General features: G+C 48.5%; 1 protein-coding gene across 3 annotated transcripts in view; it reads right to left on the bottom strand.

Moving 5' to 3' along the window:
- The window catches only part of CHCHD6 (coiled-coil-helix-coiled-coil-helix domain containing 6), a 239,701-nt gene that overhangs the window by 41,336 nt on the left and 171,076 nt on the right, over positions 1 to 27,289 (bottom strand). For all 3 annotated transcript variants that reach the window (XM_031935159.1, XM_023215398.3, XM_023215405.2), the window contains exon 6: positions 4,645 to 4,715. In XM_031935159.1, coding sequence (XP_031791019.1) covers positions 4,645 to 4,715 — 71 coding nt within the window. The remainder of the gene's footprint in view (positions 1 to 4,644; positions 4,716 to 27,289) is intronic.

The following is a 27,289-nucleotide window of genomic DNA, read 5'->3' as shown; positions in this document are numbered from 1 at the left end:
AAAAAAAAAAAAAAAAAAAAAAAAAAAGAATGAAAGAAAAGAAAGAAAGAGAAAAGAAATAGTAAAAAAAAATTTACTCAGAAGGAAAGTGTCAGAAAAAAACAATAAATCTGTAACCAACTTAACCTAATTGACAATACAGAACACTACATCTACTGACAGAATATACGTTCTTTTTAAATGCACATGGACAGTTTACCAAAGCACATAATATACTGGACCATAAATCAACTTTCAAAAATTTTCAAAGAATTTAGAGTATGTTCTCTAATCACAGAAGAATTAAACAGAAACCAACTATAAAAAAGGTAACTAGAAAACCCCTAAGTGTTTGGAAGTTCAACAATATACTTTGAAATAACCTATGAGTAAAGAAGAAATCAGAATGAAAACTGGAAAAATTTTAACTGATTCATACTAAAAATATATCAAAACTTGTAGCTAAAGCTGTATTTATAGAGAAATTTGTAGCCTTAAATGCATACATTAGAAGATAAATAAAGCTTTGAAAAAGGTAATTTCACTGCCCTAAGGATCAAGTTAAAATTCCTACTATGGTTACAAAGTTCTGCATGGTCTGGCTCATGCTCACTTCTTGGAGCTTCCTCTTTTTCTCTCTTCTCATTCATTACTCTCCGGACATACTGGCCTTTTTTCAATTCCTTCAATAAGTTAAATTGCTTCTTGTCTCAGGGCCTTTGCACATACTAATCCTTCTGTTTAAAATGCTTTTTCCTACCATGTGACATGTTCTTTCTAATTTAGACTCTTTCTTTCATGGCACTCATTGCTATAATCAGCTAATTGGGTAACTAACTGCTTGTTGTGCAATTAATTTTAAAACATTGTTTGTCATTCTCCAAATGTTACAAGCTCCTTGCTGGCAGGGACTGCAGCTGTCCTGTTCATCACTGTGTCCCCAGGGCCTAGCATGGTGTCTGGCAAACAGCAGGCACTTTATACATGTGTATTAAATGAATGAATGAATACATGGACATCTAGTTTACCATCTAAGCAAACAGTTTACTCAAAGTTGTTAAAAGATACTCCATGGTCTTGGAAGAAAACTCCTCAATATTACTGCTATCAGCAGTTGACATTTATTTCTATGACATTTATGATGTAATTTACAATATTTGTTAATCCAGGAAATATCTCAAACATTTCTCTTGATGTTTAAGTTAAATAATTTCTAACTGTATACTGTTTCCTGTTTACTATATTTGGGAAAAGGAAAAGTGTTTTTATAAACTCAATTTATATATCAAATCTGTTCTACTGTATACCAAGCTAGGTGCTATAAAATAGTGACTAAAATGACTGCCGTTATTAACCGTATCTTAGCCCATTCAGGCTGCTATAATAGAGTACTATAGAGACTGGGCAGCTTATAAACAGTAGACGTTTATTCCTCACAGTTCTGGAGGCTGAGAAGTCTAAGATCAAGGCACTGGCAGATCTGATGTCTGGTGAGGGCCTATTTTCTGGTTCATAGATGGTGTCTTCTCTGTATCCTCAGCATGGTAGAAAAGGAAAGGGAGCTTTCTGGAGTCCCTTTTATAAGAGCATGAATCCCACTCACGAAGCCTCCACTCTCCTGATCTAACTACCTTGCAGGGGCCCCACCTCCTAATATCATCACATTGGGAGTGAGGTTTCAACATATGAGTTCTGGAGAGACAAAACATTTAGTCCTTAGCAAACAGTCACACTAATATCAACAACAGTTGTTGACATCCTAGGTCAACTTTCTATGTGGAATCTTGCTTAATTATCACTTAAAGATTAAAGAGTGTGCCCTGTTTGTTTTGTAGGTGAGGAAATGGCGGGGGGGGGGGGGGGGGGGGGCCTGTAGAAGTGAAGTGACTTGCTAAGGGGCGGGGCTGAGGTCTGAGCCCTGGTCGGAGTCCAAAACCCAGGCAGGCTCTGAGAGTTCCACCCTGCTGCCATCTTACATCCAGGTAGGGCCTGCAAGGGACAGCAATGATGCAAAGACAAACAAAGGAAGAGCAACTCCAGCCCTGCCACAGAACTAGCTGTGACCATGGACAAAATGAGTTATTTGACCTCTCCAGACCCTTCACTTGTATGTGAAACTAACGAGTAAATTGGAGATGAAATGCCTTGCAGAGTACTTACTGCTTGTAAATAGTGGTAATTATTATCAAGGGATGCTGTAAACAAACATACAAAAAACCCTTATGCTTCACTCAGATTAAAAATACATTCACATCCATCCCACCTTGCCTTCAGGGGATATGAGGATGAGAAAGGCTATGACAATAAAGCCAAATTCACAAAGGGGCTGCCCAATGATGGTGGGCCACTTGGCAGGTGACAAACATTATGGTTATCAACAGAAAGCTGCCTAGCTTCTCCCCCAGTGCATCTTCTCCTTGGTAGGTGGGTCCTGGCTCCAGGTAAAAAGGGAGGGGCCGTTGGCCCTGAAAGAAGCTGCTTGGGTAAGAGAAGGGGCAGCAGCTGTGGCCTGGCCCACCTCCAGGGATCACATCCATGCTGTAGCTGTCGCTCATCAGCCTCTTTGATGTGGCTGCCACCACAGCTCTCCTTCTCAATGTTCTGTGATTCCAGGTATTTCTCAGCCCCAGATGAAGAGGACATACCAGGGGAAACCTTTCAGAAACAGGTCGAGGGCTGGCCATCAGTGGGGGCAGGCTGTCTGTGTGGGGGGTGGCTCACACCCTGCAGGGCAGTGCAGCACCCTCCAACTCCTAGATGCAGGCAGCCTTAGTGCTCACTCACTCAGACTCTGTGTGGTCCCAGCATCAGCAGGGCTGTGCTTCTATCTCAACACCTGTCCTTGTCTCTATCTGCCTATTGGAAGATTCTCTTCCTCCCAGGCTCCTAGTATTGCTACAGGACTTGAAATTTCAGGATAATTGATCTTCTTTTTCTTTTTTTTTGGAGATGGAGTCTCGCTCTGTTGCCCAGGCTGGAATGTAGTGGCATGATCTTAGCTCACGCAATCTCCACCTCCCAGGTTCAAGTGATTCTTCCACCTCAGCCTCCCAAGTAGCTGGGATTACAGGCATGTGCCACCACATCCAGCTAATTTTTGTATTTTTAGGAGAGATGGGGTTTCACCATGGTGGCTAGGCTGATCTCAAACTCTTGACCTCAGGGGATCTGTCCACCTCGGCCTCCCAAAGTGCTGGGATTACAGGTGTGAGCCACCACGTCTAGCAAAATTTCAAGATAATTATTTTCTCTTCCCCAAACACATTCTTAAATGGCTCTGCCACAATATATAGTATCCCCATGAGCTTTAGGTGTTTAGTGTTCAAGAAGAAAACCCCTACACTAAGCCTGGGCAACATGGTGAAACCCCATCTTTACAAAAAATACAAAAATTAGCTGGGCGTGGCACACACCTGTGGTCTCAGCTACTCGGGAGGCTGAGGTGGGAGGATCACCTGAGCCCAGGAAGTCAAGGCTGCATTGCGCCATGATTGCGCCACTACACTCCAGCCTGGACCACAGAGTGAGACCCTGTCTCAAAAAAGATCCTAAAATTAGCCTACATTGTTGCCTGTCCTATTCTGTGCCTTTGGATCTATATTGACTGTTCGTCTGTCCCCACTATCCTTCTCGCTCCTCACAGTTCTCTGCACAGCTGTTTTTTTTTTTCTTTTTTTTTTTTTTTTGTTGGCTGCATAGCTGTTTTTACAAGTATCATGCAAACCTGTCTCTGACACTTCTTTCTCATGAGGCCAGACTCACTGCTCACAATTCTGTGCCCTGAGGGCTGCCGGGTGAATTGCCCCAATTCACTCTTGGGAGGAAGCAGCCTTCCCAGGGAGTGGATGGAGTTGGTGGCAGCCCCTTGGCTAATTTATGAAGGTCTCTCAGGTCCATAGAGACCAACTTCACACAGAGAACCCATAAGACCCGATTCCTTCCAGCAAGGATCACTTTCTGACCTTCCAGGGAACTGTACTACTGACTGAGTAGAGCCACATTGGTACTGGGCACACTGTGAGCACCTCCCTGCTCCTGAGTCCTCAATGGACAGTATAGGAGCACCACAGACAGGGGACAGAATGCTGGCACTTAGGACTGTGTGATCTGAGCAAGCCAGCAGCTCTCTGGGCCTCAGATCCTCTGGGCATGAAGTGTGGGCCGCCCCGAGCAAGAGGGCGCACAGGGTACACTGAGATTACCAGTGCACTGGGATTACAGTACCTGGTACTGTACCAGTACCAGGCACAGGAAGCACTGACAGGGGACACCTTCCCCTGAAAACCCCTCCACAGTCAGAGGGGAGAGAAGCCAGCAGAACCCCTGCCCCAACTCCTTCTGGGGCCTGACGGCCAGTTCCTCAGCTAGCCACACAAGGAAAGGAGCCCCTGCTCACCAGACACTGGGCCCTGAAAATAACTCTGCAAGTCTACCCCAGCCCCACTCCAATTTGCCAAGGAGCTAGATAAGAACTGAGTGCTAATTTGGCCAATTACAGATGACCAATGGCTACCTCAGATCCAGGTGAGGGAGCTGAGGAACAGATGGTTGTGTGTATTATTAGGGAAACTTGAAATTAGGCAGGTGGTGGCAGGTTTCGAGCTACATGTGGGAATTTTTACAAATGTGGGCCAAGTTTACAAAGAATAATAAACATATTCTTACTTTATTGTGCTCTCCATCTTCGAAGCTGCCTCATGGAATTGCTGTGAAGACAGTTTATACATCTCAGCATTCTACAAGGAGAAAAACAGAACTGGTTACCAAAGACTGAAATTTCCCTCTGCTCCCTCATGGGATGCAACCACATTAGAAGTTGACAGATGCTAATTTCTTGACCGGCATCAAAGCCGACTGGTGATTAATTCACAGCTTGGGTTCCAGCTCCACCATGCATGGCCGCTGCTACAGAATCCTAGAGTAGCAATGGCTGCAAGTGCGTTACGATTTCCTCTAGCTCAGGGGTTAGCAAACCACGATTCATGAGCAAAATCCGGCCTGCCACCTGTTTTTGTGAATAAGGTTTTACGGGCACACAGCCACACTCATTTGTTCACATATTATCTGTGGCTGCTTCTGTGCTACAGCTACAAAGACTACATGGCCTACAAAGCTTAAAATACTTACTACCTTTAAAGAAAAAAATTGCTCAGTCTTGATCTGGTCCAACCCCTATTTTACAGGTAGACTTCCCTTCCCAGAGAGGTGAAATGACTTGTCCAAAGTCACAGAGCAACGGGGCAGTGCCAGGACTACAACCCAGGTGTCTGGATTCCCAGTCTGGGACACACTCTGCTGCCTACCCTGACCACCCTACTCATTGGAACAGCAACCACCCGTCCAGACTGTTGAGGGGAGCATCCACAGGCACACACTTAATTTGTCCTGAGATCACCCATTACATGTGCACCTACAGACCCAGGTTTGTGGAGGGAAGGCCCAGGTCTGGGGGCAAAACACAGCTGGGTCTAAGCCCTGGTGCCACCACCGTGTGGCTCTGGGTAGGTTATGGAACTTTGCTGTGCCTCAGAGGCGAGCTGCTCCAGGCCACAAAGGCCCAGGCCCACATCTTCCTTTCTTTGTGAAGCTCCAGCACCTTCGCATGTTCTGAGGGGAGATGGACATTAACACATACGCTAGCAGCCTCCCGCCGTGCTCCAGGTGGGAGTGTGGTGAAGCCCGCATGTGGACATGTAGGCAGCAGGGAGAAGGCCAGCCTTGGGCTGACTCATGAGGAAGTAGTTTCAGAAATGAAACAACCTGAGGTGGGGCAGGGCCCGTGGTCAGACCTCCCCAGTGCGGATGAGGAAGGCGCAGCAGATGTCACGTGGAGTTGGCTTGAGGTCAGATCTTTTGCAGACACAACCACATCTACTCCTCAAAGCCTCACATGGGCACTTTGGGAGGCTGAAGTGGGTGGATCACCTGAGGTCAGGAGTTCAAGACCAGCCTGGCCAACATGGCAAAACCTCATCTCTACTAAAAATAAAAAATTAGCTGGGTGTGGTGGTGAGCGCCTGTAATCCCAGCTACTTGGGAGGCTGAGGCATGAGAATCGCTTGAACCTGGGAGATGGAGGTTACAGTGAGCCGAGACAGCCACTGCACTTCAGCCTGGGCAACAAGAGTGAAACTCCAAAAAAAAAAAAAAAAAAAAAAGCTCATATGGGCAGCATGATTATCCCTGTTCTACAGATGAGCAAATGGGAGCTTCAGGCCTCAGGTACCTAATGCAGGCACAGATCAGTCAGTCCCTGAAACACGCTTGTGTGGCAGTGAAGGAACTTTAGAGCTGCATTGCCTTGCACATTTGTAGGACTTCAGCTTGGCTCTCTCTGCCCACTAGGCACACAGCTAGCCTGGCTGAAGCTGGGCAGACAGGAAGTGAGAGGTGCACAGGGGCAGAGCCACTCAGGGAAAGCACTTCCTGTGCACCATGGACCCCCTCAGCCTTCTGCAGGGAAGGTAACTGAGGCAGGGATGGACCCCCACCTCTAAGGCTACAGGGCATGGAAGGCAGGTCCAGATGGAAACCAGGCACCCCTCTAGTCTTACCCCAAGGATTCCCCTGCTGCATTGTGGCCTCAGAGAAATGCTGACTGGGAGGCAAATGTGGAAGGTGAGCCCCTGGGGAAGAGCACTTGGCTCACGGGATGAGGAAGAAACACCAGGTGCTGGCATTCTGACCTGGGCTGGGCTGGGGTAGTCAGGGAGGCCTGGGGGCCACTTCTGGGCCTTTTACCCTCCACTGCCTGGTAAGCTTAGGCAAGTCACCTCATTGCTCCTTGCTTCTGAGCCAAGGAGATAATGGATGCCTCCCTCTATGGCTACCAGGAATGCCAGCTGGGAAATGCCAACCCTCCTGGCACACAGCAGGCACGAAGTACATACAGGTTCTCCTCCCACCACAGCCAGCTGCTGCCAAAATGCCCAGCAAGGGGGCTCCAGTGTTCTCTCTAGAGCCCTCACATTCAAATGAGAGATTATGTCTTTGCCTCGACCAGTCTAGTATTCACCAGCACTGCCTGTCCTGGGCGAGGCGATAGGGACAGAGACATAACAACTTCGGGCCTCCCTCCCACTTCATGCAAACGCCCTTCCGCCACAGCCTGGGTGGGGATCGCTTAGCTCCATCTGAAGTTCCCCTTCATGCGACCTCATCAGGAGACGGCGTGGACCACAGACCCACATTTTGATTTGTGCTTTGGCATATGCTGGTGGTGTTCTTTGGGTAAGTCACTTCTCTTAACAGCAACACAGGGCATCACCCAGCCTGCAGTTAGCGGAGAGACAGTTTGGCACACAGCATCCACCTCAGCCCACCACAGCCACTGAATTTTCCAGAGCTAAAATATGCCTCATCCTAAGCCCCGCCCCCCACAATTCATCCTGGCCTACTTCCTTTCCCACAAAACAAGCTCATGGCTCAGGCCTTCTCTTTGAGCCAAACCCCTCTTCCTATGGCTGTGCCCACAGGACTCCTGAGTGTCAGGTCACCGTCCTGCAGGCCCAGGCACCTGTTGCCAACCTTCTCAGAGAGTGAATCCTTGGCCCAGATGGGCTCGGCCCGCTGTGGGCTTCAGGAGACACTCAGAGACTATGCTCAAGATGCCATACTGCCAGAAATAGCCTGGCTCTGGTGAATTTGGACAGCGCTTGGGTTTGATTGCAAGCTCAGTTTGAACATGTGGTCAACTTGATTTGTCACAGGAAGTACCCACAGGCCAAGAAGTGGCGGTGATTACCCTGCTGCAGCTTCCTCTATTGTTCCTCAGAATGACTCAGAGAAATTCCCCATCCTGTCCTGTCCTGACCTGCCTACCCTCCTCATCTAATCTGCCTGAGCAGACCTACAGGGACGGATGTCCTCACAACCGCAGCTCCCTTGGCACTCGAAGGTCTCCGGTTCACAACTTGGGAGTACCGAGCCGGCTTCCTGTGTTCACAAAGCTGCTCATCCATCAGGCCTTTCCAAGGCTGCTGGAATGGACCCAGACTCCCTCTTCTGGGGAGGCAGGGCACTCTGTGGACTCCTCAACCAATCACCACGTCAGGGCATCTAGAAGGACTGGACACTACCAACGTGCATACTGAAAACCCGCCAAGTGCCAGAGGGTTCTGAGACAAGTGTGGCTTGCTCCCTGGCCTCGTGGAGCTCTGAGATGGTGGCATCATAATTACAATGGGGCACTCAGCCAGTCATCCCAGGTGCTGTGGGGCACCTGAAAGGACAGCCTGGCAGAAATCATGGGTCAGACTGATTTCCTGGGAGCCAATACCTAACTGAGGCTTAATCTTTTTTATTTACACTAAAGAATGTTTTTGAAAAATACTTACATATGGTTTTAAAAAACAAAAGTAGAAAGCATGGAGGGTATGCAGTGAACAGTGAGCCTCTTGGCCAGTCTGGTCTCAGCCCTCAGTGTGTGTGAGCACACACATGTGCCCCACTTGTTCCTGACACTCACTGGACCGCAGCAGACACGATGTGCCATACTTCATCTTTCCACTGATCCTCAGAGACCTCACCCACTCTGGCTGACCAGCACTTAGTAGTAGGAATGAATACGTTGTAGTATCATCCCTTGAGTATCACTCAAGCAGCTACCAATCCTTGTACAGAGGTCGTTTCTAGTCTTCTACTATTATAAACAAAGCTAAGAGGAACATCTTGGCATCTAGAACTTTGTGCCTAAGTATATCCGTAGGGAACATTGTAGAAGTCAAATTCTTGGGTCAAAGGGTATATCCATTTTAATGAATTTTAAAGGATGAGCAGAAATGAGCCAAATGAGAGGGAGGTCTCCTGAACACAGGCAGTAGTGCGAGGAGTCTGGGGCTGCCACAGGGCTGTGTATGGGGCAAGAGACGCCACTGCTGCTGCAGAGGCACAGGGCAATGGCCAGAAGGGGACGTGGAGGACACCAGCTGCAGGCTCAAAAGCCTGGACTGCACCTCATGGGCAATGAGGGTGAGGAAGGCTTTCCTTTTTCAGTGATGGAGGGGCAGGGAAGATTTTTTTTTTTTTTTTTCCTGAGGCAGGGCCTCACTCCTGGCTGGAGTGCCGTGGTTGATCATAGCCCACTGTAACCTCCACCTCTGGGCACAAGCTATCTCTCCACCTCAGAGCCACCCCAGTAGCTGGGACCACAGGCATGCACCATCCTGCCCAGCTAATTTTTGTATTTTTTATAGAGAGGGGGTTTCGCCATGTTGGCCAGGCTGGTCTCAAACTCCTGGGCTCAAGTGATCTGCCTGCCTTGGCCTCCCAAAGTTTTGGGATTATAGGCGTGACCTACTATGCCCAGCTGATCTGTGTTTTTAAAAGAACATTCTGGCAGCTGTGTGGACGATGGTGTCCAGCTCTCCCTAGCTAGGCCATCAGTTCTAGAGAGCTCCTGGAACCCTGCAGCACAGTGCCTGGGAAGGCAGCGTGATTGTGCTTGTAAAGGAGCCCTGCTGCCCACTGAGAGACATTGGGAAACTTCTCTGAAGTGCACTCTACCGAATTCTCACACATTAATTAGCACCCAGTGACCAGGGACTATTATTTCTGGGTGATTTTCTTTCCCGTCGGACTCTTTCATTTCCCAAATTTGCAGTCTTTTCCTCTGCCCTGTAAACAGCTGCCCCTCCTCCTCCTCTAGCTGCCCCACATGCACATCTGAAAGCAGGGGGCCTGACCTCCATTAATTAAATATGCCATTAAAAATTAAATAACGTGAGTAAGAAGGTGTGAGTGTTATCTCCATGGGTTTCCAAAGTCACAGTGTTTCTTCAATTATTTCCCGAGCAGTTTTCATATTTTATACTGTCTGATTTCTCCAAGGGCCTGGATCTGTGAGATCAAAAGCAAGGGTGAGGGTGAGGGAAGCATGGTGAGGAGGCCAGGGAGGAGAAGATGACAAAATGTATCTGAGCAGAAGAGATCACCTGGCAGCCCCTGCCCCAAAGCCAGAATCCAGGTGCGGGGTGGGAGGGAGGAGGACATGGGGCCGAGGTCTGAGGGGAACCCTCATAACTGTAGAGCAGCATGGGACCAGTGCATTAAGGTGTGTGTAATCACAGATGTGAAGACAACAGAGTCTAATCTGTGGAGGTTGGGGAGAGCAACTTTTAAACCGGAGCCCTGAAAGACACCCCCCACCCACCTCCAGAGTTAAGAGCAGTCATTCACAGCCTACGGCGTGCACAGGCTACGCTGGGCGCCATAGGAGAGAAAGAGCCTAAAAGGGTCACAACACTTGAGGATTTATGGCTAATAGCAAAGAAAGAACCAAGGTCTCAGGAGCAGTCCAAGAACAGAGCGGCAGCACAGGGCAGCAGCAACGTGTGCACATCATGGTCAGACTGCCTGTGCAGGGTCAGGACCCACCTCTTCCGGGTGTGTAACCACAGGCAAGGGTCAAGACCTCTGGGTCTGTTTCTTCAGCTTCTTATCTGTAAAATGACAACAATGACAGAACTTCCTTTCTGCAGTTTTGTGGGAATCGAATGAAAATGTGTATAAAATGCTTAGAACAGTGCCTGGCACAAAGTAAATATTCAATACATGTTTTAATAACTAAACCTCTCCTACTCAAATGCATAAAAACCAGTCAAGTATAATATATATTTGGAAGAGAGATCTGAGAGTATCAGAAGAGTGAAGTCTTCTTGGGGATGTAAACTCCACACAGATAGGGACTTTAGCTTGTTTTGTTCACTAACCTATCCCCAGAGCCTATAACAGTGCCTGGCAGACAGCAGGCCCTCAATATAAAGTTGAGTAAATGGACATAGGGGTCGGAACCACTACAGAAAATCCTAGAAGATGATCCCACTTGAGAATATCTGAAAAGATGATCAGGACCTAGTCATTTATAGAGTTAATCAAGAAAGTTTGCTGATTCCCACTATTCCCACTCTGTGCCAGGAGGCCCTGCTCTAGGGGAGCTGATAGGCTGGGGTGGAAGCCAGCTGAGGGTAGCACAGAATCCGACCAAAGCACAGAGGAGGCTGAGGGTGGGGCCAAGCTGGCTGGGAGGGAGTGAGAATCAGGAACCTGGAACCTTTCCCACAAAGTGAGAACATTTCTCCAAATGCTTTGGGAGAATGCAGGAGCCAACAGTCACTGACTGTGCTCTGCTCCCGCTAGCAATGTATTCAAAACTTCAATCAAACAGGGATATGTCCACTCACAAGGTTCGAAAGCCCTCCTCAGGCCAGGCACTGAAGCAGAGACTTTCCAACAGGTCAACTCCTGGCAAGCTAAAAGCAGTATTTCATGGTAAGAAATACCACCCCTTTGACAGATGAAGAAACCGAGGTTCAGCAAGGCAAAGGGTCCTACTCTGGGTGTCAAAACTTCAAGCAAAACAACAGGATCCGAGGACAGGCCTGGTGGCTTTCCACACAGTGTCAAGCCTTCTATTCTACCAAGCTGTCCCTTGGGAAGAAAAATAACAAACCAAAGGCCATGCAGATGCCAGCACATGGTTCCATGTAGAAAAATGTGCAGCCTAGGATCCTGCTGCCCAGAGCAGGGGAGAGATCCCCAGCAAAATTAGTGCAGCTGGGAAAAGGGCCAAGGGTTGACAATGCAAGTAAATCCCAGAAATCTGAGAGGAACAGATTGAAGACAGGAGAGCCCTATGCCAAGATGCTGTCAACATGGCCAAACGCTGGTCATCTGGTGAGATTTGGAACTTAACAGCCTAATTATCCAAAGCTTCTCAAAATCCACAGGAATGTTACATTTTAAGGGAAGTGAAGAAAATAAACATATTCAGGATTCGGAGAAAGAGTTTCTGATGTGAAAATAGTAAAAACCACAAGTAAGTGAGAAATGAACACAAATCTTTTTAAAAAGGTCCAAATAATCAATATAAAAAATTAAAAGCTTAGGACATGCAGTCAGCTACCCATCCAATGAATGAATGAATGAGAATTTTAATTTTGTTAAGTGGCTGCACATCTGGTACTTGGCAAACTTATGAGGCTAGTCGGCTATGCCCTACTGTGCTGTCATCTGGAGAGGGAGACCCCTCTTTCCTGACTTGCTCTTCACTTACCCAAAACAAGCGTGCACAGACCCTGAAGAGATTCAGAGATCTGCCTTGACTGGAGTCAATGCAAAGTCAGCTCAGCTGAACCTTCCATGTAACTTGTAATTCCTGAGACCCTAGGTTGGCATCTTTGCCCATTCCCCTTCTTAGCTATCTCAACTCTACCCTGTACCTCTGAATTCCCATCATCAGATGACTTCGTTTCCACCCAAGAGACAATAGCAGCTGCCGCTGGGCATACATACCCCCAGCAGTTTCCACCAGGGCCAGGCATGCCTCTGCCCACACCCATAGCCCCTACACCCTCAGAAGAGATGTCCACCAGCCATCTGGGTTCTTTGTTCCAGCATCTACTGTGACATGGATGATGGCTCCCCCTTCCCTGAATGTGCTTCTTCATTGGTCCAGGGAGAAAAATGTCTACCTAGCTTTCAGGAGTGCTGAGGATCCAGTGAATAATAAATGCAAACAGACTGAGCACAGCAGGAACCAAGAGAGGTGAAGTCTTTGCCTTCACAGAGCCAACACTCTGGATATGGAGGGGAAAAAAAACAAAACCACAGCAGGCTAAATAAAGTGAAAAGGAGCAACAAGGTAGGGGTATTGTTTTAAATGATTGGCTAGGGAAGGCTTCTCCCTCCCGCACCCCCGGCTGACACTGGGCAGAAGTCTGAATGATGTGAACAAGAGAAGTAAGTCAAGACTGGGAAAAGTCTGGGATGAGACTACGCCCAGTGTAAAGTAGCAAGATGAGCGCAGTCGGAAGGTGTTGGAGGGCGTGAGGCACAGATGCAGGGAGGGCCTCTAGGGTTGGGCCTCAAGCCACAGAGCCCATTCCAGAGTCGGTAGGGAGCCACTGGGCTTAATCAGCGAAAAGACCCCATCTGATGTCCATTCTCTAAGGACGGCTGGCTGCCGTGTAATGGTGTTGACTGGGAAGAAAGAGTGGAAGCGGCCGTCACCCTGGAAGCCCGGAGGCGGCTGCAGTGGCCCAGAGAGACGGGTGGGTCATTAGCTGAGGAAGTGTGGAACACCATCTCCACTAGTGGCAGTTCAGAATGAGACAACACCACAGGCTTGGACCTGCTAAGTTTGAAACGTAGAGGAGACAACGGGTAGGGAAGTCAAGAGAGCAGCTGGAGTGGGAGCGAGGTGCTGAGGACGGGCTGGAGTTTAAGACGCAGATCTGATGGCGTCTGCACAGCGTCTACTCAGGAAGGCTTGGCCCTCGTCAGAACTGTGCTCCATCAATGATCTGATCCCACTCGTATTTCCTCTTTCCCTCTGCCAGTCATTCTCCTTCCAGAACTCTCCTGTTACATGCCCTCGTCTCTTGGTTCTCGCATCATGTCCCTGATTCCTGCAGTTCTTGAAGTACTGAATACCACTAGCTATCCAGCTCCTGGAGGGCTACCTGTCATTCACCACTGCTTCCTATTCCATGGGTCCCTATCTCAGGCTGCAACCAAATTCAGAGAACCCTGTCTCCTTGCTTGTCACCAGACTCCTTCCCTTTCTGTTCCCTGTCACTGCTTTCATTCAGTCTTTATCATCTTATGAGTGGACAAACACAAGGATGCATCTCACACACCCCCCATCCTGGCCACTCTGCTGCTCCATCCCCTGACTGCGGCTATAGGGACAACCCTCCTCTACAGCTCTCAGCTGAGAACTTGCACGGTTCCCCTTGCCTGCAGCATGACATCCAAGATGCCCCCTGTGAGGTCGGGCCCTCTCTGGTAAATCATCTTGGCACTGTCCCCATAGGGGACTGCACTTCTCCTGTAACGCCTTGCTGTTTCCAAGCCTCCATGATGTTCTAGATGTTCTTTCCTCTGCTAATTCTTCCCTGTCTACCCGAGAAACTCCTGTTCATGCTTTGAGACCCAACAACCAGGTCATCTCTGCTGAACAATGTCATTCTTCTCCCAGGCAAAACTAATCATTTCCTTCCCAGTGTGCTGTACCAAGACACTTTTCAGCGGCATTTCCCACTGCAATCATCTGCTGACATGCCTGTCTCCCTGGCTTAGACTGGGACCTGAATGGGCTCAGAGTCAGTTTTTTACCTTGATGGCTTAATGCTTGGCCAACCATGGGTCTGACAGATGCCTGCTTAAAATATGAATGAAGGCGCTGTTTCTTGGCTCATTCTGAATGTGACACATTCCAGACTGCTCTGCCCTCATCACCTCTACCTTAAGGTAGTCAAGTCCACTGCTCCCGCTTCCAGCCTAGCCTCCTGGAGGCAGCAGAGGCAGTCCTAAAAGCCATGCCTCAACACCTCACTTCCTAGCTCAAGCCCCTTCCCTCCTGCACCAGGGCACCCTACCCTTCCCCTTCTAGGCACCTCGTTCTAGGACATCTATTCCATGTCCTATTTCTTAACGCAGCTGGTTGGCTGCCATCTAAACCTTGCTACAGTGTGAACTGCTAATTAGAGTGTTCGTGAGAGTGGCTTTAGGTGAGACCCTCCCAGAAGTACTGGCATTCATGAGAAGGAAGAGAAAAGATCCCTCTATGTCACTCTCTCTCTGTTGGTGCCATGATGCGGAGTCCAAGGCTTACAGCCGAGTGTTCTAGACCATGCCTCTTCTGGGTCTGTGGCTGAATCTATCATTTCAGTCATTACTGCGGTGTGCATATGCTGCTGCTGCATGTAGTTGTGTGTATATATGTATGTATACACTCACACACACACACAGACTTTGCAAAGAGTAAAGCTACAGATAAGCATAAAGCTGTGTTAATTAGCAATAGCCGCACAGGCTTTTTAACAAGGTGATTCACACTGAATACTAAACAGCAGCCATCAGCCTTTGGGGGAGTGCTGAGTGTCATCCCAGAGATATTTCTCACTGCAAGTGGCCAAGACAAGTGTCTGGGTGGGAATGACCCACCTCTTTGGTGGACTTTGGCAGGAGAGCCCCAGAGGAGACACATACAAAGGGCTTTAGCCTATAGTTTCCTGGAAAGGGCACACACAGGAATTTTTGAAGACTACAGGGCTAACCAAATCTACCCAGTGATTTGTAAGAGGAGGGACTAACCAGGGGTGAGAGGCAGCTCCGTGACACTGTCCCCGTAGGAGACAGTATGAGGGAAGGGTTTGTGTTTTGGTATATAAGATAACAGAAAAAGTGTTCAGAGGAATGGGATTATTCAAGAAAAACTTCATGGAAGAAATGCCTGATCAACAGTTAAAGGCACAAGATCAAAGTCCCATTTAAAGTGATGTGCAAAAACAAAGTTTTAAAATTATGCTATAGTATGTGAAAGGCAAATCTCATCCTACCTAGACCCAGAGCCTGCAGATGAGGATGGGATCCCCTGGAGCCAACCTGAGGCCAGGGAGAGGGTTTTAAAGTAGAAAGGAAGGTAGAGAGCTTCAAACGGCTGCAAAGTACAGAACAGCATTTAACCTAGAAAGACAGAAGCCATGTGAGGGCAGACAAGGAGGGAATGCCACAGTGTGCTTGGAGTAAACAGGATCGTCAAGGAAATCTACTGCCGTAATCACTCCACTGGCAGGGTGTGGGAGGAGGCAGGGCCGTCCAGCTGGGTGGCACCACTATCTGCACAAAGGCTAGGCAGCCAGTCACGCCTTGGTGCTGCTGGGTGGTTGGTTTTTACATTTGCAAAAACATATTCGACTAAATGAATATCTAAAGAGTTTGAAAACAAAATGCATAGCACAACAGACATATTTTTAAAAATTAAGGGACACGAATTTTAATTCTGATTCTGCTACTTACTAGTGATCTGACCCCTGAATAAGATTGTACAGGGTCTTGATGGTTGTGAATTGCTATGATTCTCTGCAACAGAGTAGAAGAGTAAAAAAATCCAAGGACAACCCAAAATCTGGGAAATCCAAGGTTGGGAGGGAATTCCAGGGTTAAGGGACGTTATGCCCTAAGGATCCAGTGCGGCTGCTCAGACTGAAGGCGGGGGTGGTTCTCTGCATCAGATCTACAGACACTGTGCATTTGGGCCAAGCAGGCATTAACAGATGCTTCTGCTCGTTGTGCTGATCCTAGAGTTCCGCTTTCAGGTAGAGTGCGGAGGGAAGGCTGGACAAGGCACTGCACTCAGCGTTTCTCAGTGTTGCAGATGCTCAGCCCTCCTGACAGTGGCCAGCCACGCTCCTGAGAGCAGGCCCCAGTCCCCCTCAGAATACCCCGAGGAGATGGCCGTGCCCCCAGGCAGGCAGCTACAAGCATGCCTCCTGACCTTCCTTCGCAGGAAACTCACCACTGACTCCTGACTTAATTTCTGCCTGCTCAGTCTTTGGCAGTATGGCAGTATACAGCCTTGCTACTCAAAAGATGTCTTCTGTGCCAGCAGCACCAACATGGCCAGGAAGCCTGTTGCAAATGCAGAATCTCTCAGACCCTTCTCCACACCTGCTCTTTACAAGCCTGCAGGTGGTCCATGTGTGTGAGCTCTGAGGAGCACTGGGTGTGCAGAAGGGAGGCCTCTAGGGGTCTTGGTTCCAAGTACTACAGTGATTTTTTTTTTTTTTTTTTTTTTTTTTAAGATACAGTCTTGCTCTGTCGCCCAGGCTGGAGTGCAGTGGCATGATATCAGCTCACTGCAACCTCTGCCTCCTGGGTTCACGCCATTCTCCTAGCTCAGCCTCCTGAGTAGATGGGACTACAGGCACCTGCCACCATGCCCAGCTACTTTTTTTGTATTTTTAGTAGAGACGGGGTTTCACCGTGTTAGCCAGGATGGTCTCAATCTCCTGACCTCGTGATCCACCCACCTCAGCCTCCCAAAGCGCTGGGATTACAGGCTTGAGCCACCGCACCCAGCCTACATTGATTTTTTAAAAATATGAATGTCCTTGGTTGGGTCTTGCTCTCCTCTTCCTAAGAGTCCTTCTATCCTTCATGTATCTGCAGTTCCCACTGGGCTCTGGAAGACAGCCATGCTGTGGCCCTCGACTCTAGACCAGCAGTCCCCAACCCTGGCTGTGCACTGGCAATACCTGAGCCACTGTTACATGTTCTGCCTGAGCCCACCCCATACCACAGAGACCCTGATTACTGGTCTAGGGTGCGCCTTAGGCATCAGTATATTACAGAAGCTCTCCCAAGATATTCTAATGTGCAGCTCATGTTGAGAATCATTGTTGTAAGGTCAGGGAATCTGGAATTTAAACTGGAGACCTGAGTTTAAATCCTGGATTCTCCACTCACTAGTTTTATGCCTTAGGATGAATTACTTAACCTGCATGTTCCTGTTTCCTCATCTATCAAATGAGGGCAGTAGGAGTAGCTATCCAGTAGATCTGTTCCTTCCCTCAGAGGAATACTAAAGGATTAGACAATGCAGGGGGAAAGCTGAGTACAATGCCAGGCAGTGCAACAAGCACTCAATAAGTGACAGTAGCTACTGGCACCACTTTCACACGTGTGGTCACAAAGGAGAACCGTGACTCTAGTTATCATGACGCTGTTGAGTCTTCTCTTACTAGCACCACCCTTCCTCACATGGCATAATTTCAAATGTTCCCCAAATCCTGCTTGCACTCTTTGAAAAGAGCCTCAACTGATCTATGTTCCAGAATGAAATACAAATCTAAGATGTAGTCTGAGCAGGACTTTATCATACGTATTATACTTTCAGAGACAGTCTTACACTGCATTTGGATGGTTCCATTGGAGTCAATTCCTGTTGGTGGCCTCTTTAGCATCCATTCCTTTTCTCCCTCTCTGATAGCTCCCACTTCCCGTGGGGAATCCATGTACTTCTAGGGAAGTGGACTACAGCCCCAGATCCACAGGTGGCAGGATGTGACTGAGGTCAGGCCAACTAGTGCATTCCAGTGCCCTGGCCACAGGACTGATGAGTAACTAAGGTGGTCCAGTCAGGATAAGTGAAACTTAGGACGACTGCCAGGAAATTCTGAGACACAGACAGTGTCTCCTGTCAGAGGAGGGCAAAACTAAGAGTCAGAGAAATGAGCAGTTTATGGGTGAAGCCGACCATGTAGGCTATACCACCCTGGGTCTCCTGTTACATGTTTCTTAGCCAGTAAGTTAGTGAGAGTTAGCCTTTTCCTTCTCGAAGCTGACGGTATGCATCACCACTTGCCCCTATGAAGCTGTTTCAGCACCTGCTCTGTGCCAAGTGCTGTGCTGGTGATACAGTTCGGATCTCTGTCCCTGCCAAATAGCACGTCAACATCTCCCCAGTGTTGGAGGTGGGGCCTGGGGGCTGTTTGCATCATGAAGGTGGATCCCCCATGAATGGCTTAGTGCCATCCCCTTGGTGATGAGTGAGGTCAGGCAAGATCCAGTTTTTTAAAAGTGTGTCGCACCTGGCCAGGCGTCATGGCTCACACCTGTAATCCCAGCACTCTGGGAGGCTGAGATGGGCGGATCACCTGGTTTGGGTGTTCAAGACCAGCCTGACCAACATGGAGAAACCCCATCTCTGCTAAAAATACAAAATTAGCCAGGTGTGGTGGCACATGCCTGTAATCCCAGCTACTCGGGAGGCTGAGGCAGGAGAATCACTTGAATCCGGGAGGCGGAGTTTACAGTGAGCTGAGATCGTACCATTGCACTTCAGCCTGGGCAACAAGAGTGAAACTCTGTCTAAAAAAAAAGTGTGTCACATCTCCCTTCCTTCTCTCTTGCTCCTGCTCCAGCCATGTGAGACACCTACTCCCCATTCGCCTTCTGCCATGATTGGAAGTTTCCTGAGGTATTCCCAGAAACAGATGCTAGCACTGTGCTTCCTGTACAGCCGGCAGAACTGTGAGCCAATTAAACCTCTTTTCTTTATTAATTACCCAGCCTCAGGTATTTCTTTACAGCAATGCAAGAATGGCCTAACGCAGAAAGTTGAGTGACTTACAAACAGTGTCTCATTTGATTCTCACAACACTGGAAAGGTAGGTGTCACTCCATTTGACAGGCGCTATACGCCAGGCTCAGAAAAGTCAACTGACCTGCCCAGGACATAAAGGTAGGAAGTAAAAAGGCTAGGGTTAAGATCTGGTCTCCAACTCCATATCACACTGAGCTTAATGTCAAGGAAAACTCCCAAGGTCTTTTCCGTTCACGTTGCTACACACTACATGTACAGTGAGCTTTCTGGGATATAGCAAAAGAGCCCAATACTTTTTCCTGTCAAATCTCAACACAAAAAAATTTAAAAAACATACAATTTAAGAAATCAGATCTGGTGAGATTGTGGGAGACTGACTTATCACTGTGACAATCGGGACACTGCTGGTTTTAAGTAACAGACAACTAGAATCAAAGTGGTCTGATCAGCTCAAGGGAATTATTGGCTCTCACAACTTTAACATCCAGTGGTGCTGTACAAATCAAGTGGCTAGATGAGATCACCACAAATTTGGTGATTTCCATCTCCTGGCTCTGCCTTCTTCAGGTCAGGTTCATGCTAAGCGTGGTTTTCCTCTCGGTTGCACTGCTGAGGGCTGCAGCAGGAGGACAAAGTGTCCCTTTCCAATGCGCTATGGAAGGGCACCCTCAAGACCAGGAAAGGTGAATGGATGAAACAAAAAAGAGCTGTGCTCTCTGAAGCCCAAGGGATTATTTCTCCCAGGTCCCCAAACTTCTCTTCTGTCTTCTGGGTGGGCTGTGTCATCTAAAGCAACCACGATAGACAGGAGGATGGTGTATGTACATCAACATCAGTGACTTGGAGAACACATTAGAATTAGCATTGGGTTCATCTCACTCAGAAACACATGGACTATATGAATAGAAAAGGAAGGTTTCCAAACGAAAATCCAGATACTGACACCGAAGAAAGGAAAATGGATTCCAGGCAGCCCAATACTACAAATGTCTTTGATGGTCATTCAACACATTTACTACCCATCCAAGCTTTGGAAAATTTTGCAAATTTGATGAGTAGGTTTCTTCATCTTTACCTAAATCATAATCAAAACAATGACCAGGATAGGAATAAGGAAAACTCTGTGGGTTAACGTTGATGTGTTTCTTAGCATTTTTCCAACATGGTAATTAAACCTATCACACAACCTGGGCATCTCAACATTTAGCCACCTGGCCCAGAACAATGTCATCAGATCCCACCAAACACTGCACAGAAAGGCAGTTACAGTAAGCTTGAGCTACACAGTCTACTCTTTTAGACATCACCGAAGAAAACAATGTTAGCCCGAGACCCTCAGAGTCAGTGGTGGCACCCAGAGCCTCACAACTGCCTGTGGCAACCAAATGCCCCACAGGCCCTCAACACATGTACATTTGATGTACTTACTACTTCCCATCTTACTAATTTCCTCCTTTTAATATTTACTGAGGTGAAGTTCACATAACATAAATTTAACCATTTTAAAGTGAATATTTCAGTGGCATTTAATAAATTCACAGCCAGGCATGGTGGGTCACGTGCATAATCTCAGCACTTTGGGAGGCTGAGGAGGGCAGATCATCTGAGGTCAGGAGTTTGAGACCAGCCTGGCCGACATGGCGAAACCCCATCTCTACTAAAAATACAAAAACTGGCTGGGCGTGGTGATGCGTGCCTATAATCCCAGCTACTTGGGAGGCTGAGACTGGAGAATCACTTGAACCTGGGAGGCAGACGTTGCAGTGAGCTGAGATTGCACCATTGCACTCCAGCCTCAGCAATAAGAGCAAAAATTCATCTCAAAAAAATTAAAAAGTGAATAAATAAATTCACCACCAATGCCTCTATCCACTTCCAACATACCATTCCATACACAACCCCTTATCTCCCTGTTTTCCTTTCCAGTCCCCATGTCTCCTCGGTGCCCCAGCTGGCCAGATGCGTGTCCAGCGCCGTGCCTGGCACAACTCAAGTGCTCAGTAAATAAGTAACCATGTCTATTCCTGGTGACTTCCCAGCTGGGAAATAAAGGGAAGCCCAGGGGGCAAGCAAATAGCAAAACAAAACAATTCCCAAGTTTTAATGTTCAGCTTTACTGGGGAAGAGCAGGCGGACCTCATTCCCAGCCTGACTTTGGAAGGACAGTTCAGGGGGTGCGAGCTGGACTGGCGGCAGGGTGCTGATCTTGCACTGGGTCCTGTGGACCTGAAGGGCCCCACCCACAGCTGCCCGAGCCTGTGAAAACTCTAACAGAGAAGGAGGCCACTGCCAATCAGCAGAGCACAGTATTCGCGAGACAGGTTTTGCGGGGCCTCTCCATGCACCAGGGTGGTCCTCATGGCGACGCTGCGGGAGTTTCCATGATCCCCACTTCACAGGCAGAGGCCGAGAATGAAAGACTCATCTAGGGCCACAATCCCACTTGGTAGAAAACCCAGGACTGTCCACATGCAGAGGGCTCCTATGCTGGGGTGTACATGCCCATAAGGTGCCAGGCAGCTGGAGGGAACGGACAGGGAAGGGAAGAGCATTCCAGGCAGAGCAAATGGGGAGCCAAAGGGCCTAGGGGGACAAACTGAAAAACGGTCAGAATGGCTAGAGGCTCAAAGTGCCACTGCAAGTGATCTCATTAAATCCTATCAGCCAGAGAAGGCTGGGAACATCATCTCCTTTTTATAGCTGAGAAAACAGGTTCAGAGAGATGAAGAATGTTGTTCAAGGTCACAGAGCCAGTGACTAGTGGAGGAAAAATTTAAACCCAGGTCTGTCTGACTCCCAAAACCACGAACTGCCTACACTTTCTGCATCAGACAATAGGGAATAAAAAAAAGTCCTTCAGTAAAAAGCTAGTAAGAAACAGGCACAGGATAAAATCAGATGAAAAAGCAGGTTTGCTCTGTTAATAATGTCCTAGTTAAAAGAGTAACACCCTGTCTCCAGCACATTAACCCACAGCATCACCACTATATTAATCCAAAAGAAAAATCTTTCAGAGTCGTCATCTATTGATACCACGGCATGCTTGTGAAGAGAACCTTGTCCATGGTCATAGTACTCAGAGATACAAAGAGGATTAATGGTTCCTGAAATGCAGCCAGTCTCGATGAATAGAGATGCTAGCCCTGCAGCAGCAGCAGCGTCTGTGGGACCCTGGGGAGTATGTGCCAGCTGGGGGACCCTGTCAGCGCAGCTCTCTCTCCCCGAACAGCACAGGCTGCACATCAGGACCCCACACTGATGCTCTGCCCCTCATCCTTTCCTTTCAGCTCCCATCTGACTCTCCACACCTCGTCCATGTTGGGGAGTCTATGCTGATGCACTCTGGCAGGTTAAGGTCCTCACTGGTAACCTGGACTACAGCAGTGGGAGGTGTTCCTTCAAACTGAAAGGATGGGACAGGGAAAATGCAGAAAAGTGAGGTCCTGGGAAAGAAGTCTCAGGAGGTGAGGGTCCATCTCCACCACTCACCGTTTCCCTCTCTAGCCCTCATGTCTCCTTTGTGCTCCAGATGGCTGAACTGGAGCATCATGCATGAGTCCACATACCCTTCGAGGGTCTGCTAGCCCACTCCTGCCACTCCAGAGGTTGACATCTAAGGAAACATGTCTCATATGAGAGGCCCCTGAACTCCTCACTTCAGTTGATCTGATCACAGGGCAGCAGATCCACAGCCGGGTTGATCAGGTATGAGAAGAGAAGCTGGGCCAAGCAGATTTCCTTTGGGAATAGACAAAGAAGTGAGTGGCCAGTTGGCAATGGAGGTAAGGCAAGAGGAAGTCACCGGGGGGACTGGGGCTGAGGTCGACCAAAGATGAAAGTAACTCTGAGAGACCAGAAAAAGCAGATGGGTTATGTGGAGATCGAGCAGCAGGGAACAAATACAGCTAAGCACAGAGAGGGCAGAGACCTGGCCAGGAGCCGTCCAGGGCCCTGCCACCTCCTGGTTCTGGGCTAGGTACATCTTTAAGATAAAGTTCATTTTATTGAGAAGACTACCCCAATCTAAACTACTTTTTGACAAAGTCCGAAAGAGCAGAGGAGAGAGAACATATGCCCTCCAGGGTGTAGGGGTTAAAGCTTGAAGTTGCCCAAGGCAAGGGAAGATAAAATTGCTTTGAAATTGCTTGTTTTATGTTGAAAAGTAACTTGACTTTTCCATGCTATTTCATAATATCAATGTTTGCTTTAATATAAAAATAGCATCTCTCCCCTCAAAGCTTCATGTAAAACTGACATTCCAGGAAGATGTGCCCTTCCTAGGCTGTGGTTTCACATCTTCCACCCTGGCAAATGAATAGGCAACCCTGGGGGGCACAGAGATCCCGGGGTGGGACTTGGTGAGCCAGAACATCTCTCAGAGCCCTCCCAGCTCTCACTGGCACACCGTGAGCCAGAGGCTTGGCAGTGAATAAACACCCTGTCCTTCGGTGCAGCAGAGGCAAGAGGTCTCATCTCTGATCCATCTTCTGTATGGCAAGCAGGCAGCCACACAGAGCAGCTGCCCTAAGGCCTTTTAGAAGGCTTTCGCTCATGCCTATTCCTACCAACCTAAGTCACATGGCAGGACGCCAGAAGGAACTGGAAGGGATGGAGGATGGGGTCAGCAAATACAGCAAAGGAACAAGTTTGGGGCCAGCAGGAGTCACACCCTCCTGCAACCAGCTCTGTTTCCATGCCTAAAAAGAACTACAAAGGGACACATACAAAATCTAGCGATTTCTAGGAAAACGCTTGTTCTCCAAATAATGGGTGTTTGGTTCTGTTGCTCAAGACAGAGGGCCTTTCACTGGAACTTGAACACAAATTTCTACTGGCCCAAATGACATTTCCACCCAAGTATCTTGTGAACTCAACTTCAGTGTGTGCAGAGGGCTATTATTTCCTCTCTCTGGTCCTCCCTCTTTTCTCCTGCTGCAAATAGCCTAGAATGATGGACACAGATGCTGCTGCTGATGAAATGCAGCCAACCAGTAATGATCATTCCTATCTGTCACCCCAGCACCCAGCCCCTCATGAAGCTCTTCCTTCTAAATAGCTCTCAGAGGAATACTTTCCTTCCGGTAACTCACTGTGCCCTCCGGCAAGTCACCTCACCATTCCAGGTTCTAGCAAAATGAGGCAATTAGATCACACTGATTTGAAGGTTCCTTTCAGCTTGAAGAATCTATGATTTTAGCTATGCAACCATTAGCAAGAATGAGAAAGGCTTATATATACAATAGAGAAAGAACTGCAAGACATATTATTAAGGTGAAAAAAGCAAGCTACAGAACAATATCATGTGATTTCATTTGGGTAAAGTATATGCTTGAATATGCATTACAAATTTCTGAAAGGATACGTAAGAAAGTGTTAATAGTGGCTACTCTCTGGTGAGTGGGATAACGGGTTGGCAGAAAAAAGGTGTTCAATCTTGCATTGACTGAAATGTTTTACCATGTACACATGTGGTTCTTTAAATTACATGAAGAGGTGAATGGAAAGCACATTTTGTTGCACGTGTCTTTGCAGTGGCTCCAGATATCTCCTGCTGCCGCACACACTGGAAGGACAACTGCAGTGCTGCTCCCGCCGCAGCTGTATGGCCCAGTCTGTGATCCCTCCAGACCTCCTTTATGTGCCCAACACCACCCCTTCACCAGCCTCCTGCTCCGTCTGCTGAGAGCTCACACTCAGTCTGCCTCCCACCGCCATGGGTGTGTGCTGACGCTGGCTGGATGGCCTGTTGGGTATCCTGTGCGGTGCTGAGGGTTGAGCACACAGCGAGGAAGAAATGGGCCCTGTCCCTGAGGAGCATCTAGTCTGGAACAGAACTCCTCTCCCCTACTGCTTCCTGTCTTCCAAATGCCGCTCCCATCCATCCTGTTCCGTGCACAACAGCATCCTGCATTCCGTGCCCCTTTCTCCATATGTTTAATGTCTGTCCTTTGTCTTGGAAAGGCCTGAGTTCTTCATGAGCCTCAAGTGGCCCCTTAGAACAGAGAACCTGCTTCACAAAGACCCTTGTGCGCCTTTAGGAGACCCCTGGGCTCCTGGCAAACACTGAGGAAGGACCAGCCCCCAAGGGGCAGCACGTCACTTTTTTGGGCCTTCACTGGGCAGTGCCACGTTGTGTCTAAGAAAAACACACGGCCTCAAGCAAGGGGAGGGGGGGACATTGGGTGTGCCATGGGGCATCTCAGGAAAAGGGTTTGAAGTGTTACCATGACACAGCTGCCTCCCAGCTAGAGGAAGGACAATCACAAAGGTGAGGAAAACACAAAAACCTAACCGGGTAACAGCCAAGCACAGCCTCCTAAATGCACCTGGTTCTTCTGGGTGGAGCCCTGGAGGTGTGTTTGCAGCCCTCTCAGCAGCACACCGCCCGCCCAGGGCAGGGCCATCTCGAAGCCCAGCCACCTCCTACTCTGCCAGTCACCATCCCTTCTGGGGTTAGGGGCACCAGGACATCTAATGCACATCCCCCAGGAGTTGACTGCTTCTCCCACAGCTTTCAGGCACCTGTTTTTGGGTGGCCTCTCTTCCAGGCCTAGGAGCAGGGTTGCACAGGACACCCAGGATAGTCAATGCATCTGTACTCTGCTGAAGGGGTCTGGCCCAACCAAGCCATGCTTTAATTATCTCCCCTGAGCGGGGTTCAGTGTTTCTCCCCAGGTAGAGCTCTGCTGGCTATGGGGGTTCCTTTCATAGGCAAATTTCCCTATAGACTGAACCCCTGAATCTGGAGCCTCGCTATCATTGCACTGTCATTTTATCTTTTGTAATAAAGGACTAGGACTCATTGGATTAATGACTTTTATCACAATTCCTGAGCAAGAAATGGAAACTATTAGCCATGTTCAATGTCTGTCTTGACCTCATTCAAGGAGGCCAGAGCACTGGTGGCAAGGTCGCCAATTCCCACAGGGCTAGACAAAGTAGAGAATACGAATGAGTCACTCAGGGCTATAAGACACCTCAATGACAGAAAGTGGAGAGAAAAAACCTGCTATCCTCAGGAATCCAAATAATTATATACTGTTCTATTCAAAGCCTAGAGATCACTCAATTAAAAATAAATCAGCGGGCTGGGCGTGGTGGCTCATGCCTGTAATCCCAGCACTTTGGGAGGCCAGCCGAGACGGCAGATCACTTGAGGCCAGGAGTTCGAAACCAGCCTGGCAAAACCCCATCTCTACTGAAATAAATTACTGTGCATAATAGCGGGTCCCTGTAATCCCAGCTACTTGGGAGGCTGAGGCAAGAGAATCATTTGAAACCAGGTGGCAGAGCTTGCAGTGAGCTGAGATTGCGCCACTGCACTCCAGCCTGGGAGACAGAGCAAGACTGTCTAAAAAAAAAAAAAAAAAAAATCAGCTGAAGAGACTTTCAGGAAATAAGAGCTATTTGAGAAAAGGAAATCACGCCCAGTCAGCACCACTTTCACCTGAGACAGACACAATGGCAGGCAGAAGTGCCAGGCAAGGCATGGGTGCACTGTGTTACAGCGGAGGAGCTGCATTTGTTTTTAGGCCTCGAATCTAGAGGAACAGAATATGCCAGTTTCTCAGGAGTTTCTAAACTCATATCTCATATGGAAATGAGAGTAAGGGAATACAGTCTAGAGAAGGGGGTCTTTATGCAGAGAAGGAAAGGGGCACAAATGCCATCTTCAGGGTCTTGAAAGCTGGATGTGGGCTAGGGATGGACCTGTGTGCCCCTGGAGGGCAGAAGCAAAACCATGTAGCAGGAATTTCAGGGGTGCCCAACGCTGAAGCAGCTCTAAGTCTCAGGGCTGTAGGCAAAGAAAGGGACTACACTGTGAAGTTGTGAGCACCCTACGGCAGGAAAGACCAAGGTGAGGAGCCATTTATTGGGGATGCTGTGGAAGAATGTTCTGGATAGAGTCGGGGGCTGGGCTGGATGACGTGCATGGATTAGAAACCCAGCTGGGTTACAATGTTTTCCATGGCTGTTTGACGTTTTGCAGTCTCTTTAAGTCATAGCGCCTTAACTGAAGAACAACCAGCTCTCATGAGAGGGACTCCAGGCCTGTACAAGCACGGGACTCAGTGTTGGAGGTGAGCCCGCCCAGGCTGGCGCTGAAAGGGCCATAATGACATCCTCCAGAGGAGGAGCTGCAGTAGGCACAGAGGATCCCCCCGGTGTCTTGCTCAGAGCTGAGGCTTTGGGTCCCCATGAGAAAAACCATGCAACACGTAGGCTGTGAGACACTCTTGCCGGCACGTGCCTGGACCAAGGCCCCTGCGATGTCTGTCACAGGCTGCACAGGATGCTTCTCCTGGACACTCCAGCTCAGTGACAAGCACAGGTGCTTCCCAAAAGCCGGTGGCTTAGATTTCATTACCCCAGAACACGGGGCCACCGTCGCAGCTCTGGAACACAGCTAGTTCCAACTCA

This window comes from Piliocolobus tephrosceles, chromosome 2 (genome assembly GCF_002776525.5).
Source record: "Piliocolobus tephrosceles isolate RC106 chromosome 2, ASM277652v3, whole genome shotgun sequence".
In the NCBI taxonomy this organism is placed as follows: Eukaryota; Metazoa; Chordata; class Mammalia; order Primates; family Cercopithecidae; genus Piliocolobus; species Piliocolobus tephrosceles.
The sequence above is the reverse complement of the archived record's forward strand: the minus strand, read 5'-3'. Positions and strand labels throughout refer to the sequence as shown.